The sequence below is a fragment of the Vanessa tameamea genome, chromosome 2 (genome assembly GCF_037043105.1).
Source record: "Vanessa tameamea isolate UH-Manoa-2023 chromosome 2, ilVanTame1 primary haplotype, whole genome shotgun sequence".
Classification (NCBI taxonomy): domain Eukaryota; kingdom Metazoa; phylum Arthropoda; class Insecta; order Lepidoptera; family Nymphalidae; genus Vanessa; species Vanessa tameamea.
In genome coordinates, this window is record NC_087310.1 from 9,260,751 (window position 1) to 9,277,741 (window position 16,991).

The following is a 16,991-nucleotide window of genomic DNA, read 5'->3' on the forward strand; positions in this document are numbered from 1 at the left end:
CGTTTCAGATACTTATTGTAACAAAAACACTCAAGATACATTTAAACATTGAATAATCACATTTTTGATTGGTTCAATAACAAAAACATGATTTAATAATGTTTGTTTTTATTATGAACTAAGCAAATTATTTACATCACAAAATAAACTGAGCGCGACATACCTCTGAAGTCCATCTGATCGGAGCAGTTAAATACTATGACTAATTTCCCTAATGTTCTCGCCATGTCCTTGGTTGTCTCAGTCTTGCCGGTACCAGCTGGTCCTGCGGGGGCTCCCCCCATACTCATACCTATCGCTTGGGATAATGTGATGTAGCAACGATCCGTCAATGGGGTGATTACGAGACGTTCCGTTATACCCAAGTACTCGTTCTGTTATTATACATAAAATAAAGTTATTCCCTAGATTGGTGTGTGCAGCTTATATATAGAAATAAATTTTAGAGGCTGATCATTAAAAGTAAAACATTGGAGCCGGTGGTAAGTAGTTTTAAAAAAAGTTTAGCCACCATACTTTTATCAGTTTTATGGATTTTTATATAAATTTACACAACTGGCAACCACTGTACAAAATATTACCTAAGCCGTATGAACACATATAATCATTACGTATAAGCTACAATCAAAAGTTAAAGTAAAAGTAAAGTATAGTAAATTAGTTAGTTAAAGTAAAGTATATTGCCTGCGTAAATATTTAACTATACACCAAATCGTACCTGATAAATAAAATCTACGTCGGTAATAGATACAATACAATCATCCGTGTCTTCAAAATAATAGAAGCGAGCTTGCTTCTGCCATTCGAAATCTGCTGGAGTTTTTATTCTCATCCTGACTAGGTCGTCGAAGATATCTCTAAAATAATCGATGAAAAAATAATAAGTAAGTTTGAATTTATTCAATCCATATTGATATCAGTTTCAGTTAATCATTAACAACCTGTAAATTTCCCACTGCTGGGCTAAGGCCTCCTCTCCCTTTGAGAAGGTTTGGAGCATATTCCACCACGCAGCTCCAATGCGGGTTGGTGGAATACACATGTGGCAGAATTTCGTTGAAATTAGACAAATGCAGGTTTTCTCTCGATGTTTTCCTTCACCGCCGAGCGCGAGATGAATTATAAACACAAATTAAGCACATGAAAATTCAGTGGTGCCTGCCTGGGTTTGAACCCGAAATCATCGGTTAATCGTTATAATCGTTAATTTCAGTTAATCGTTCCTGAGATATAGAAGAGACATGCAAAAAAAAATCTGGTAAACATTTTATATTTGTGCGATTTTGTATCAAAAATAAACTAAATACTTAAAATATTAAATCTATTATAAAATATTTTCTACATACTCCGATACTCATTTCCATGAGTGAGTATGATTTCCCTGGCATAATAAGCTAATCAATATTGAAATTATCCCGTTGAGATCACAATTTAATCAGAAGGGTATTATTGTAAAATATATCATTTTTTTACTTCACCTCTGATGCACGTGAATCGTAATCATAGTTTCTACTCTGGTTCGATCAAGAGGCACCAAATCTTTGACTGTTTGATCGATTAGCCCATTCAACAAATCCAAGTTCTTTTGATTAGTAAGTCTCATTATAAATCGATCCACTCTCGCTTTCTTCAAGGCGTATTCTGCATCACTCGTCCACAATATTTGCATTCCTAACAGACTTGCCTTAAACGACCATTAAAAAGTAATTATTCAGCACATCAAAAGTCACGTTTAAAGACATAAACGAAAGCAAACCTGTCCGGGGAAGTTCCAAAATCCAACTAAAAATTCAAAATCTGGATCTCCCGCCATCGTTTGAGCAATACTAGCGATAATATTTCTGACAGTATCTTTCATCGTGTCCAGTAAAGTGTTTAACCATATCTATAAACATTTTAAACTTCATTTGAAAGACGATAAAAATGATATGGGGCAGTATTCATAATTCATTTTTGAATTTTATTAAATGCCAGCAGTTATAATGTTGGTGTAGTTTCTCATAATAGTATTCTATATTCGTCATCATGGATCGAAATTCACATTAATATGTCAATCTTAACTGTCTATTAATATTAATAAAGCTTTAACGGTATGTACATGAATTAATTAGTAAGATTAATCGTGGCGGATATTATAATCGATAGAGGGAATGTATACAATATGTCTGTCTGTACGCGTTATATGCGTACAGTGATATAGTCAGATCATATAGAAAATACTTAAAAATGTTTAAACTATAATGTTTTATGATTTATTTGTAATCAACAACGATACAGAAATTAAATGGACAGTTTTGATGTGTTACGACATATAAACCTATTGGAGATAAATAAATTTCGTAGTTCTTGAGTGAATATACGACTACGAAAATTATTGTGGTATGACCTTTTTCTTTGAGCAAGTCAAGAAAATGTGTTTGTTTACATAGTGTTTTTTTATTTGATGATTACCACAAATAAAACTCAATACTACAAAAGCATGATGTAACCTTTAGATATTGACAATATATAAATAACAGTTTTTAACACACCTCAACCCCTCCAACGCAAGTAACGGGGCGATCTAAAGGAATACATTCTCCATTATCAGAGTTCATATTTATAATACGATCTTTGTCATCAAAGTCAACTGTGTACATAGCATCGAAAATACTTGGTAAGTGTGGCTGGAAAATTAATAAACAATTAGAAAAACATTTTTGGAGCAAGCCATCTAGTAAACATCTACATAAGTCCCTAAACATACCTGGATGGACTGGGGATTGGATGCTTGTCCAAGAATTTCTAGAAGCACCGGATCCGAGACAAAGAAAAATCTCGGAAAGATGAGCCGTTTTGTCTCCAAATAGCCGGTGAGAGATTTTTGACAAGCTTCTAGCTGCTCTATTAGATGGGGTAGTAGTTGTTTCAGAGTATCATCCGACACGCACGTTTCCACACAATTCACAATATCGCGTGCACGATACATGATCTTTACGTATGTTTTATCTATTGTCTAATAGAGAAAAAATATTATAATAGAAAGTATTACAATTATAATCAAACAAAATAAAGCACCGGAATCTTAACTGTGTTTATTATCTTACCCCAAATCGCTTTGCTTCAGCGGGTAATTGTTTAGCAATATCTCCGCCTACGAACACGGCTTCCAAATACATCCACAAATTCTGCACTTGAAGCCATTTCTCCAAAATGTCTGTGGTGCCAACTAATTTATTTATCCATAGCAATATATCTCTCTTGAAAGGAGCATTGTACCTTGAAAATGGAAAAACCAAGAAAATGGAATGAGTACTTCTAATTTTAAGTTTGTTAATATTATCCTTAAAAATACATTAAAATATATAAATATAAATTAGAAAAAAACATTTGGTTTCTCCGTCAATATTCGTAAAAAATGCAGTCACCTATTTGACGCTAATGAATTCAAAATCATCAACGAATCTTCCAGCATTGTTATAATGTCAAGCGTCTCTTGAGCTTTAATTAGCAGTTCTCCGCGATTTTTAAACGGAGCAAATGTAAGGTCTACAACCGCCCAATCTGCTATAATTTGTTTCAATTTTGCTTCTATGTCTTTTTCTTTGACTGCACTGATGCAGATATCCTATAAACGTAAAAGTTGTAATTTTATGCTTTTGAGAATCATTCAGTATGATTTTCATTAAATATATGACTGTAATTAACAATATAAAATATTTAAATTAAAGAACCAAAATTGAATCCAGATATGTGTATGTTAGAAAATCGGTTTATGGATATAATATTAATTTCGACCACTGAACAAGAAGTATGTATTTTAGAATTACTTCAACATCTTCTTTGTTCTTTAGTAATGGAGCTTCCATGACATTAGCTAGAGTAAATGTTTCAGATTCCACATCCAGGACGCAGTCTGAAAAAGCGGTTGTAATTGTATTGAGTGATTTCTTTCTCGAAAAATAATACATAATAAACATTTTTACTAACTCATTAATTTCTCTAATCTCTTCCAATGTCTATCCTTCATGGATTTATCCGCCATCAATTCCAACAAAGGACAAGTTTGGTTAAAGTCGTCGATTTTATTTTTCAAATCTATAAACGCCGGCCAGTCTTTCATTCCTCGTGGTAACTTGCGACATCTAAATATTAAGTTAAAAAATGAAAATATTTAACTTTTTAACGTTTGCTACAAATTCTACTTTTATTTATTTTTTTACATGAACTCTCACAATAACGTCAGAGTTTATTATGCTTTTACTTTTAAGATAGAGTATTTTTTATAAAGTAAACTCTTGCTTAGTCTCGTCTTACCTTAAATCGAATTCTGCTAATTGCGCTACTATTTGCTCGATATCAATGGCCACCCATGGAGTTTCGAAGTAACCGTCAATAGAGTTCATTACGGCCAAATAAAGACTATACCTGTAACAATATATATCGCATATTATAATAAAGACGTTATATACCTATATTATAAATTTATTAATTGAACAGCATCAGAATAAAATTACGAACAGTTTGCTGAGTAAATTGAATTCTTTCTTCTTCTGATGAAGTATGGGATAATCTTTAACTTCCATTCCGAATAACTTTTCACCGTTCGAATACATTTCGAATCGACGCCACAACTCATCAAATCTTGATTGGAACATAATAACTCTGAAATTGAAGAGTTCTTAATACCCATTCGAACTGATTGTTACGTTGAAAATAAAACAAGTGAGATAGGTACATCATATTTTATAATATCAACAAGCTGTAACAAAACAAAAATGTACCTATCACTAGCTTCTCGCGCCGTAAGTCCAGGCGTCATCGGTCCAAACGCATCGTAATCAGCATCGAATTTAAGCACATCATTATTAAAAGCTGAAACACCATCAGTCAGTTCCTTTTGAAGAGGTCCTTGCATATCAACTATCCGTTGTTGGACTTGTGCAGCCTGTATAATTATACATTATATGACGGTCATATTATTTTAACGGACTACGATGTACATTATGTAAGTAATCAATGTATATAGAATAGTCCTAATTATAGTATACAAGTTTTTCTTAAGTACCGTAGACATATCGTCTACATCGAGAGGACTAATTTGTAAAAATACGGTAATATACTAAATAAAATAAAAATCGCCCGAATATGGCAATCATTTGTTGTACATATTACTAAAAAACTTCGTCATTAAAAGTATAAATGCCAAATTAAAACACCTTAAACCTAAGGCGTGAATTTTAATATTTTACAAGTTTAGTGATCGTTCTTTAACTGTCTTTAGGGTTACTTGGAAGACTGTAATGCTATTTATTTATATTTATGTGTTTGTAAAATATGAAACAGTAAATATGACTGCTACATACTGTTCCTCATTAAACAAACACATTCATTTAAAGAATAATTTAATCTCCTAACTAATATTATAAGCCTGAAAAAAAGTTTGTTTTATTTATACACTTTCACGTAAAAATTTCGCAAACAATCATTATTAAAATTGCATAAACTTTGTACATGCACAGAAAATGAAAATTCGTCTACCTAGCACATAATATCCACCCACGCGAATAAGGTTCGGGTGAAAACTCACCGTTGTTAACATGTTTTGGAAGGCATATCGCAATCCATATACTATGTCAGCGTCTTCTTTCGGTATGTCGACATTGAATTGACTAAAAGTGCCGTAACTCTCTTCGATTAAATCTAATTCCACATCCATTCTGAAATTCATTGCAACAATACCAGCGTGTCAAATTGGCAGTTTGATATTCATCAGTAGTTTATGACGAATGATTTTATTTGAATATTCATATCACAACAACATAACTATTCAATGATAAAACTCATATAGCTGAAAGCTAAATACTTCTAGACTAGGTACTTATACAAAAATAAGCAATTAAAATATACAATTTATAAAATCTACCCAATAAATTCCTCGCGAATCATTTCCAAGCACAGCATTGCTACTCTGACATCGTCCAAGTCTTTAATCTTTTTGCTCATGGTCTTCATGCGGTCTTTTATAAATTGCATCAATTTAAGCACCCTCTCTTTATAAGCGTGACTCAGTAATTTACCCAGGATTCTTTTCCATTCCACGGACTCAATATGTAAGGCCAATTTAATTTTATCTAAAAGAAAATTCAATATCAAATTTCAGCTACTGCTTTCAAAGATATTTTGTTATTAAATTTACGGTACCCATGTCTATCTGTATAGATCCTATAATATGCCTTTCAGGCAAATTAAGAACTTCCTCTGTTTGGTTTTCGTATTTCTTGAACATGTCTCGTATGATAACATTCAAAGGATTCGTATCAACAAAATCTTGAACTTTTTGCACCCTGTTTTCATCCCATAAGTGAGAAAATTTAGTGTACCCCTAAAATAAAAGGTAAAATTAAATAGAAAAACAATACCAAAAGACCTTTTTTAGATAAATATATTTTACTAAATTATTATTTTGCTACACATAAGACAATACTGGTACATACTGTTAACAATTTCTCAATATCTGGTTTAAACATGTACATCATTCCCTGTAACGCCATGACCGCCCTAACAATATCCTTGTGTTCTGAGACCATTCGAAAGTAATTTCTGATTCCGATCATATTTGAACCAGACCTGGAGCCAGCTAAAAACATGTCATAATATACCATGTCATACAAAATTTTATGCAACCATATAAAAGTGAAATCATTAACTTAAAATATCTTACGAAAAACTAACAAACATCATTTTGCGTATGATAAAACGATATCATATCATAAAGATATTAAAAATATAACAATGACCAATTAATACAACAAAATATTATTAAAGAATCACATAAAAACATCCGTTTGTCTTACCACTAACGCTTCTCGTGGCCGTAAGGGAGTTTGTATTCATCCTCTCTTTCTTAATTTGATCTTGCTGACCCCACATAAACACGCTGCGATGTATGTCCATTATACAATTTAACACAACCTAAATAATGCAAATAAATATATTTATAATACACATAATATGATCTATATACTTAATCTCTATACTAGAGTACGTCATGTTAGAATACCTGTGAGAAAGCAGACTGGATTTCTTCTAAAGACGGCTTAATCAATATTTTTGGAATTTCCAAAAACATCATCGTCAACATGAGTGGATTCAATTTTTTTTGTTCCTCGGGATCAGTAGTCATTGTTAGAAAACTGTTATTTAAATAAATATGAATTTAACCGATTGTTACACAAATGTAATAACTGATTAAAAAAAAAACATTTAGTTTATATTTAAGGAGACTTCCATTACCCTAGTTTATGAGAAAAATATGTTTGTTTTTATATTAGGTGTTTGTACGCCCTTCTAAGCGCGCTACTTAATCGTGACCGCAGATTTATTGAACAGAAACATTGTTTTTCACGCGTAGCGGTAAATTTTTTCTTTTTAGTTACATGGGACTATTATCCTAGTATTATAATATCTCAAAATATAATTCTATACGTTAAAATTATCTTAACATCGGGAAAATATATCAAGTAATAAGAATAAAATTACGTACCATACAAAATGTTCATTTACCAAATACTAAATCTCAAAATACGAAATGGAATAAAAATATACATGACGCTGACATAAAAAAAAAATTAGGGAGTATCAAGTTATTCATAATGTTTTCAATTACCTGGACACTGATGCTCTTTTCCTCAATAAATCTAAACTCTGTCTTGTACATTTTATCAGAGATTCTAAACACTTCGTAGCGAAATAGGCAAAGAGTTCGTTACATTCATTAATCGCAGGTGTAGTATCAAATCGATCCGGATTCTCAATTTCCATGAAAGCTACGTAGAACATGTAAATTGTAACATTAAAATAACTAATTAAATTATAATTATTGTAAATAAATGATCTATTTTTCTATTAAACTAAAATGAGCTAGAACTTGTGTGTAAAAACTATCTTGTGTGTTCAATGTACGTAGTAAGCGTTGATTTGCAAAAAATAATACCAGCATCTTCAGGAAACACTCTTGTGGCTGAAGTGACTTGCTTTAAAGCTTTATCTATATCCAACCTAAAATACACAGTTAATAAAAATTTATATTCTATTCACATTAAATCCAAGCAATAAAAAGATTATTTTTACTGTTTAGAACGTTTCAGAAAAAACGCTTTCGCTTTTATCTTATACATTTTTTTTAAGTGGACAACATCACATTCATTACTCTGATCCCAATGTAAGTAACTAAAGCACTTGTGTTATGGAAAATCAGAAGTAACGACGGTACCACAAACACCCAGACCCAAGACAACATAGAAAACTAATAACTTTTTCTAAATCGACTCGGCCGGGATTCGAACCCGGGACCTCGGAGAGGCGTACCCATTAAAACCGGTGTACACACTACTCAACCACGGAGACCATCAAAAATAATAAAAAATCTATAAAATTATTATCTGATTGTTATACATCAACCACTAACATTTTATGTTCGAGGGAACAAATACTAAGTACTTACCAATTATCTTTCAGATCACGAATCTGCTGAGAAGGAACACTGTTCAAAAATTTATTTATAAGTTCTATTACAGCGATTTCAGCATTCCAAGACTTTTGCTGCAAATCCAGTGCTGCAAAAATTCATACATTTACGTAGTGAAGTACTATATAAAAGTAAATTTAAATTGTATTTATCGTACCTATTTCATCTCGCCTTATGAGATTATCTTCATAAAACGTGTTCGGATCAACAGCTTTATTCGGAAGATACACTAATAAAGTTTTAGTTACCGATTGCAATATAGCATCGATACGAGCTTCTTTGATGTCCACTACCTAATAGAAGTTAATACAGTCGACATTTATTTATCATTGATGTACAGAATACAAATGTTCGTATAGCTAATCATCTTATTATGTAAACAATACAAGTAACTATAAGTATTTGAAACGGGGTATTTACCATGTCTTTTATTTTTATTTGGCGTAGCTCGATATTTCGACATTATCTACGAATTTCTTATTCACGAGATAGATAGATAATGTCGAAATATCGAACTCCACCAAATAATAATAAAAAACATGATAAATATCCCGTTTCAAATACTTATAGTAATTCAAGTAACGTTAGTAAATTTATGGACACCATAAAAGAATTATTTAAATTTTAACCAAAATAAACTATTTCATCAAAAAATATGTGACCTTAATATTAATAATGTAAATAAATATACTTCTTTAACAAAAAGATCCACTTCATCTAATACGCGTTCAATGTTTTCACAATATGAAACAATTTCTAAGGATGTCCAAGTTATGATGGACAAGCCTGATTGAAACGCACTATCCATCTTGATCAATTGGGCACGTAATAAAGGAAGATAAAGTTTCGGCATACTTCTGCAATTGTTCGTTTTACAAAGTTATGTTTTAGCCAAAAAAATATTCCTACGCTTAATATATAATAGGCATTTTTATGACCGCTTTAAAAATTCAGTCAGCTGCTCTAGTAGCTGTACTTCTAGCTGTCAACAACAGCATAACATGGAAAAAGATCCCAAGGTCAAGTTCATTTGCCTCAAAAATTTTCATAATTCGTTTTTAACAACAATAAAAAAAACAGTCAGGTGTGTTTAAGGTGGTGAAAGGTGCATTCATCATTTTATGACTTCGTATATAAATTAAATATAAAGTCATTGTGAGTACAGCTATTTTTATTAAAAACCATATTATTCAAAAATTCTACCTGTATATATTCTTGTTTGAAATATAATAACTATGTAATTTTTTTTTGTTCGTTTGCAAAATCACCACTAGTCTGGAGATTGGCATTTCGTTTGCACATATTATATCAGGAATATTTAAACTATCAATTACAAAATTATATTACACAACAGATAAGATACATCTCGAAGATTTTATCATAGAAGATAGTCGCACATTTCAAACCATGTATGTGAATTAGAATTGAAATTTAAAGATCATAAGCCATTCCTGATATTATCAGATTTGCAAACCTTGTTTGCAAATTAAAGATTTTATAATAAATAATTAACCTTCTAATCTGATCACTACGATTCACCAAATATTTAATCCGTTCATAGTCTGCAAATATCTTCTCTTTACAGAAAGCAACAATTTGAGCTGTGTCGGGAACACCTTAAAATTTCTTAATAGTTTAAAAAAAAGTTACTGATCAAATAAATGACAAATTCATCCAGATTATCAAGCATTAAATGTAAAAGTGTAAAGAGAGTAGAGTAGCTACTGTCAGGCTAAGGTATCTCCCCCTTGTTTTTGAAGAGAAGGACTTATTTCACCTCGCTGCTCCAAGGACGGTTGGTGTGACGTGCTTGAATACATATATGTAAGATTTTCATCCGACATATGGTAGGTTTTGTCACTATACTTACCTTTACCGCCAAGTACGAGATAAACACAAATCAAACACATGAAGATTCAGTGTTTCTTACCTGGATTCGAACCCGCAATAATTGGAAATAAAAAATATAATAAAAAATGGACTAATTTATATAAAAATGGGATTACACATACATAGTATATTATGCTACGCTACTGCAGCCACTTACTCAGCCCCAACTGCCACATGTACTCGACTTCTCGAATGCACTCCGGTATGTAAATATTAAAATTTACAATATACCTATTGGTCACTGGATGGCGAATCAGTAGAGGTGATACCAGACCTAATCTCACCTATATAAAAACACAATTAATTTCCTAAAATTTTCTTCATCCAATTATTGATAACAATTGATTATGACTCTACTGACAAACTTTCGAAAAGATCCAAGAAGTGATCAAACAATCCTTACCTGTCCTACATTTTCTGTCCATGCGTAATGATATATATACTCGAATTCCGTGAAAACAATGCACATAACATTAAACAGTTTTATGCACCTCTGCGTGTTCTAAATAAAAAAAAAAACAATATTATTATCCAAAACTCAATCACACGACAAATTTAAATTTCTGATGTTACCATGTGCGTGATAACTTCGTGATGTTTCATAAACTCTTTCATTGGATATTTAATATTTTTATCATAAAATCTTATCCACATTACTCTACCGGAAACTGGAGGCATATTTCTTGGTAGATCAGGATTTTCTCGATCTTCATTGTATCTAGAAAATTATTTAAGGAAATAATCAATTACCTCATATTTAGTATATCTGTTTGTGTGGTGTATGAGAGAAATAGATGTGAACGATCAGAAGACGAATAATGAAATAAGCATTTAGAGAATGGAAGGAAAAGCGACTGTATTACACTGTGCCAACCCCAAATAATTTGGGACAAGAGCAGGAAAAAGAAGATCAATTTGCCAGGAGGTAAAAGTTGTTCTTAAAAAAAAAAAAACAAAAAATTTGGTCGCAAAATCGAGATATGATTAAAAATGTCCACGTTTTTACTGAAGTTATTTTGCACCGTCCTACCTGTCACGAATAGACTCGATCTCAGCGGTATACTTGCTTATCAGATCATAGTATTGATCCTCTAAATACAAACAGTCAAGCTTAAGCTTTTTGAATCTTTCAAGCAAGTGTAAGGCGATCTCTGTTGTGGGACACTTGTTCACACTCTAAAACGCAGAAGCATCAAGTAGCATAAATAAATATTATTAAACACAATAAGCAAATACTACAAAATTATCAAATATATATAATAGATGTTAATGATGAAATAAATTCTCATTTTTTTTAAACGAAACTGTAGCCGTGCGGCTTGAATGGCTTTCATCCCTTTAATTGTTTCGTTAGAGGGTTGCATTTGGAAGTCTTCTTTGGACGTCTTCTCATTATATATTAAAGATTTTATCCATAGACCTTTATTTTTATTTTACATCTACTCCAATTGGTTACTTATTTACAATTTAGGATAGTGAAGTTTGAGGACCTTTTAAAACTGGATAAAAAATAACTGTCTAGTGAAATATTAGGTACGGAAAAATGTTAATTTACAGGAAGTTGTTACCGTTATCATAAAATTCTCTAACAGCAGTTCCTGTGTCGCAATGTTGTCTTTGTACACTTTATAATCTTTGTCGAAATCAGGTCGCCTTAAAAAAATATAAAATCAGACGCTGAACACACATATATATTTTCGTTGATTACAAGGTACTTATTACCCGGAGCGGCTTAACTCGGATACAGTAAGAGTCAAAAATATAACTTTTATATTGAAGAACAAACATTTAAAAAAAAACATTCTTGTTTTTATTCGTCTAAGAAAGTTGAAACACCGGCTTTTTCCTTTCTCTTGAATCACTCTATTTATTGATAAAATACCACATTAAACTCTATCGCATAGCTTAAAAGATCTAAGCGTTGTTTTATACTATGTAGAGATGTAACTACCTGTGGTCTAGAGCATCGTAGGTTTTCGATGAAATAGTTTTGAAGAGTTTGTTAAAATTTACCGCAAACTCCTCAATGCCTTCTAGAGTTGTCTTATTAAGAACATAATAGGTTATATACGTTTGAAATAGGTCTACAATCTGGAAAAAAACTATCATTTTTAAACTATAAAGGAATATCATTAGAATATGTTTAATATATATTTTTTTTAAAAACAGAAGATAAATAAAATCATTGTTATTTTTGTCGAAACTAAAAAAAAATTTGTAACTGATAAAAGTATTTTTATTATTGTAAACAATAAATCAAAACCAAAGAACTTTTGTTTGTTCCTTCATAATTTATTTTTATATTTTTTATTTTCAAATAATAAACTACGTTTCAATAGCAACTTGAACCTCTACCTTCAATAATCTTTTCCGAAACGTTTCAAACTTTCCGAAAATGTACATTTCAGAACAATCAAACGGTCGTTCATCGGCCGCCTCCATCATCTCTAATTGAGTTTCATTGTAACATTCCCGATAAAAGCTGTACAGGTCCAAACATAACTGAAAGCATGAACAAAAGTACTTTTAACGTTTATTACTTAAATGAATATACTTCAATCTACATTGGTCTTGTTTACTCGGAAAAATTAAATCATCATTTTATCAGATTATACGTTGAAACTTGCCAATAATTGGAAGGAATCATATACAGGATTTACATTTTAATCAATTAAAATGGAATAGAATAGAGTACTTTATTTATACCCGGAAGGGTAGAATAGAAAATTAAATATAAACAATAGTAACCGTTATAATTTCTTGAATTCATTGCCTTACATATAATATTAAGTACTTAAATACGTCACTTAGCGGATTTTCAGTTAACTAAATCACTGAATTCTTTCTTACTGTTATCATTTATTCGACATTCGAAAGAAGAAAACAGCATCGTATTACTAATCAAAGCTCAAGCAACATTTAAAGGTAAATTAAACATAGTAAGTTATAATAAGACTAAAAATAAAAAAATAACTTTATCGTTAAAAACACAAATTAATAATAATTAATACCTTGGCCTTTTTAATAAATCTGAGTTTGTCCTGATTCCAAATTGTCTTTCTGTCGCCGTTAGTTAAGTAATCCATGCACATGTTGAGAATCTGATTTGTGACCTTCACGAGCAGAGTGGATATCTGCTTCGTGGTATTGTAATATCTAGACGTTGCGTATACCATTCGAACCGTGTACAAAAGTCCAGGAATGAATTGTTGCATTGTAAGTGGATCGCACCTTTAACGGGATTAAATAGACGTTCCGTATTAATATGCATATAATACGTGACTCCGATGTAAAATCAAAAATCAAAAATCTACCTGTAAAGAGGTTCGCAATACTTTTCTAAGGCATATAGATATTTAACATTATCAAACGCTTCATTGTAATAGTCTGTTACTTGATTGTCGATGAGCCTCCATTTCTGAAAAAAAAACACATTATTTTACGAAAATATGTAAAAACCAATATTAGATTTCAATAAAAAATCAACGTAATAATTAATTTTAAATAAATTACACGAGATGTAGATACTAAATATTTACAAATGACGCAGATACATGTCTAAGAACAAAACATCATTCAAGTAACTTATCAAGTAAGACAATAAGTAATTATAACTTATGTATTTTCGTTACCTATAATCTATATAAATATTTACATATATTTTTTAATGTATATCATGATTACTTCCATTATATATTCAATCTAATTTTCTTATTTCAGTTACATAAATCTGACTAAAATTATACTTGCCCAAATTCTTCTAAAACTTTTACTTGATCAGAACTAAACCAGTTAAATGATGGTGATTAAAATTGACATAGCTAGTGATAGCTTGGGACTTTGATAGTCTATATCAAGGGTATGTAAATTATACTATTTACGGCATAATGTGAAATCAACAAGATATATAAATCTAACACGAATGGAGTTACAGGAAACAGTAAAAGGAAGTCGAGAATATTAGTATTATTTAATAAAAACAGAAAAACTATTTATTTTTTTTCAATTTAATGTTTCATTAGCTCGTAATACCAATTCCATAAACTTTATTAATATCATAAATTATCTTATATAAATGTTATAAAAACGATTTTAATATTACTGCTACACAGTTTTAACTTAAAAGAAAAAAATTTTTGCTGCAAAAGGAGTGCAACTCGATCTCAAAAGATCATAAACAAGCATTAGTTGCATGTTAATTTTGAATGTTGAACTATAGAGCTTGTTAGTTGTACCAAACTATAAAGTTACCTTAATGAGCTTAGACTTTGCTCGGATCAACGTATGTATGTACATCTGACAGGGATCGCATTTTATGTGTTCTATGATCGAAGTAAAGGAAGTTAGTTGTCGGCGCCAATGATCTAGCTCAGCCAATGGTCCAATATTCGAAGGCTCTCGGCGTAGTTGCTGACTTTGCACCAGCACCTAAATATTTTAACTTATATAATGTTAATTTAAAAAAATATTTTATAAATATCTTATTGGTTTGGAAGATGGTGATCTTTTCGGTATGATTTTATTATTACTTTATATAAATAGTACATTAAATTGCATGGTAGCAAGTGCAAGGCTTTTGTACGTTTTTGAACAAATACCACCTGATTTGTTCAGGTTACTACTACTTACAGGTACTATTACAAAATTAACACCTATTCAATACATCACAGCATACCATCATTATCTGTTTGACCCACTGTTTCACGAAAGAACAGATTTCTTCCAGCACGTGCGTTTTTGTAACTGCTAATTTCATTTTTTCTTGATCAGCCAATTCTTCCTCATATAATGTTAAGTTTATTTTAAACTTCGTACAACAATCCAAATCAATTTTCGTTTCTGGTAAATTAAAAATAATAGGTAAATCTTATAATACTACAAAATAAATTCCACCAATACGTAAATATTTGAACATTTTAAAATATTAGCGATACCATTCAAGTTTTGCTAACTTACTTGCTAAATAATCAATAAACAACATTATCTTTGATATATAGGTTTTTATTTTTTCTTCACTTTTAGGGTTAGGTGGATTTAAATCTCCCCAAGCCTGGCAAGCTTGTAAAGCTGATACGTAGACACGTTGCATAGTTGCATATATACCAGATACGACGTTTTCAGTTTCTTGATTCATATCAAATATCACCAGGAAAAAATCCTAGAAAAATATAATCACAAAAATCGAAATGCTTACAATACAATAAATATTACAATATTTATCAATTTAATTTGTAAATAATTTATTTACTATCTTTTTAATATCAAATTAAAATATCTAGTATTACACGAGATAAAAATACGGTTATTTGTTTTGAAGGATCAGTATTTTTTACACTGTAAATATAAATAGATAAGTTTTATTTTCTTTCATTTAAGGTCGGTAAATTGTAAGTAAAATTTACTTACGTCCGCCACTGTTTTCATCTCAACAGTTTTATTTTTAATTCTGTACATTGCTACACACATCCCTTCCGTTCCTATTTTAGCTGTGTCCGAAATATATGTTCTTTCCATTTTTCCTTTTTGATTGGGTACATACCTGCCAGATTCTTTAAATAAAAGTAATTAAATATATAGTAGATTTATACTTTTAACCATAGGTACATTGGGACTTTTTCTTTTTGGTAAAATACTCATGTAACGCAACTTATACGTCCTAAATAACTTTTGATTTGGTTATACCGATATATGCTTACCCATTTTTAAAGGTGGTAAAAAAGCATCACATAGAACAAAACAGTTCCTACCGCCTTCGACTAAAGCACTGTCTAAAATATCGATATGAATGTCTGCATCAAATACACCATCCTGAAAAAGTATTTAGAATTTTGTTACAATAATTTAAAAAAAGCGACTAAAAAATAGAAAACAAGGTTAGTATAGAATATTTATTACCAATATATATTCAACGGGTTTATTTAACATCGCAGCTGCACTCTCCAATAAGAATCTACTCTGCGATTTTAATCCTCCTACTCTATTATTTCGAGCTTCTTTCGCTTTAGCCTAAAATATTATTTATTTAATAACTATGATAATTAAATAAAACTCATTCAGTTAATTGACAACTTTATTTACTTGTTTGTCCTTGTAAGACTCGTGAGCTAAATTCAAAGTACTCATTGAAACTTTACTTTTCTTCTGAATGTCTTTCAGTCTTGAAGAAACATCGAGAATAGCATCTAATGCAGTCCTATCTATATCAACAATCTGTGTGGATGTTCCAGGTGTTGCTGGATACATAGACTGTTTTCTCGACATTCTCCTTGCAACCTCATCTATTTTTGAAGCAACATGCTCTACATCTCCCGCATGTTCCTGAACAGGATCCGTTGCCGCATCTGCCCCTTCAGACGTTAAGCCTTCAGGTGGGGCTTCTGGCGGATTCTCCTCAGCTTCATTAGACATTTTTTAATATTTATATGATAAAATATTAAATTACTTTATAATTATTTATATATATAAAATTATTTTATATTTATAAATGATCACTAAAAGACGTTCTGATTTTTTTTGATAACTTCTATTGTCAGTTTCTTTCCTTCTTATAATTCCAAATTTAAAAAACATGATGGTTCGACTATTAAAGTAA

At 30.9% G+C, this 16,991-nt stretch overlaps 1 protein-coding gene across 1 annotated transcript in view; it reads right to left on the reverse strand.

The window, feature by feature from the left end:
* Positions 1–16,837, reverse strand: part of LOC113394680 (dynein axonemal heavy chain 8) — a 37,760-nt gene extending 20,923 nt beyond the window's left edge. The window contains exons 1-41 of the mRNA XM_064216081.1: positions 16,478–16,837; positions 16,295–16,405; positions 16,096–16,207; positions 15,806–15,948; positions 15,356–15,557; positions 15,075–15,238; positions 14,651–14,827; positions 13,714–13,817; positions 13,411–13,630; positions 12,755–12,901; positions 12,351–12,490; positions 11,968–12,052; positions 11,430–11,575; positions 10,973–11,117; positions 10,803–10,901; positions 10,557–10,683; positions 10,023–10,125; positions 9,201–9,366; positions 8,667–8,802; positions 8,486–8,597; positions 7,976–8,040; positions 7,649–7,808; positions 7,043–7,175; positions 6,840–6,954; positions 6,477–6,619; positions 6,184–6,364; positions 5,906–6,113; positions 5,570–5,699; positions 4,764–4,927; positions 4,501–4,644; positions 4,297–4,407; positions 3,970–4,124; positions 3,810–3,895; positions 3,408–3,607; positions 3,087–3,258; positions 2,747–2,995; positions 2,532–2,666; positions 1,757–1,885; positions 1,479–1,684; positions 719–857; positions 164–374 (exon numbers count right to left, since the gene is read on the reverse strand). Of these exons, the coding sequence (XP_064072151.1) occupies positions 164–374; positions 719–857; positions 1,479–1,684; positions 1,757–1,885; positions 2,532–2,666; positions 2,747–2,995; positions 3,087–3,258; positions 3,408–3,607; positions 3,810–3,895; positions 3,970–4,124; positions 4,297–4,407; positions 4,501–4,644; positions 4,764–4,927; positions 5,570–5,699; positions 5,906–6,113; positions 6,184–6,364; positions 6,477–6,619; positions 6,840–6,954; positions 7,043–7,175; positions 7,649–7,808; positions 7,976–8,040; positions 8,486–8,597; positions 8,667–8,802; positions 9,201–9,366; positions 10,023–10,125; positions 10,557–10,683; positions 10,803–10,901; positions 10,973–11,117; positions 11,430–11,575; positions 11,968–12,052; positions 12,351–12,490; positions 12,755–12,901; positions 13,411–13,630; positions 13,714–13,817; positions 14,651–14,827; positions 15,075–15,238; positions 15,356–15,557; positions 15,806–15,948; positions 16,096–16,207; positions 16,295–16,405; positions 16,478–16,807 (6,205 nt within the window). The 5' untranslated portion in view covers positions 16,808–16,837. The remainder of the gene's footprint in view (positions 1–163; positions 375–718; positions 858–1,478; positions 1,685–1,756; positions 1,886–2,531; positions 2,667–2,746; positions 2,996–3,086; positions 3,259–3,407; positions 3,608–3,809; positions 3,896–3,969; positions 4,125–4,296; positions 4,408–4,500; positions 4,645–4,763; positions 4,928–5,569; positions 5,700–5,905; positions 6,114–6,183; positions 6,365–6,476; positions 6,620–6,839; positions 6,955–7,042; positions 7,176–7,648; positions 7,809–7,975; positions 8,041–8,485; positions 8,598–8,666; positions 8,803–9,200; positions 9,367–10,022; positions 10,126–10,556; positions 10,684–10,802; positions 10,902–10,972; positions 11,118–11,429; positions 11,576–11,967; positions 12,053–12,350; positions 12,491–12,754; positions 12,902–13,410; positions 13,631–13,713; positions 13,818–14,650; positions 14,828–15,074; positions 15,239–15,355; positions 15,558–15,805; positions 15,949–16,095; positions 16,208–16,294; positions 16,406–16,477) is intronic.
* Positions 16,838–16,991: the final 154 nt, after the last annotated feature.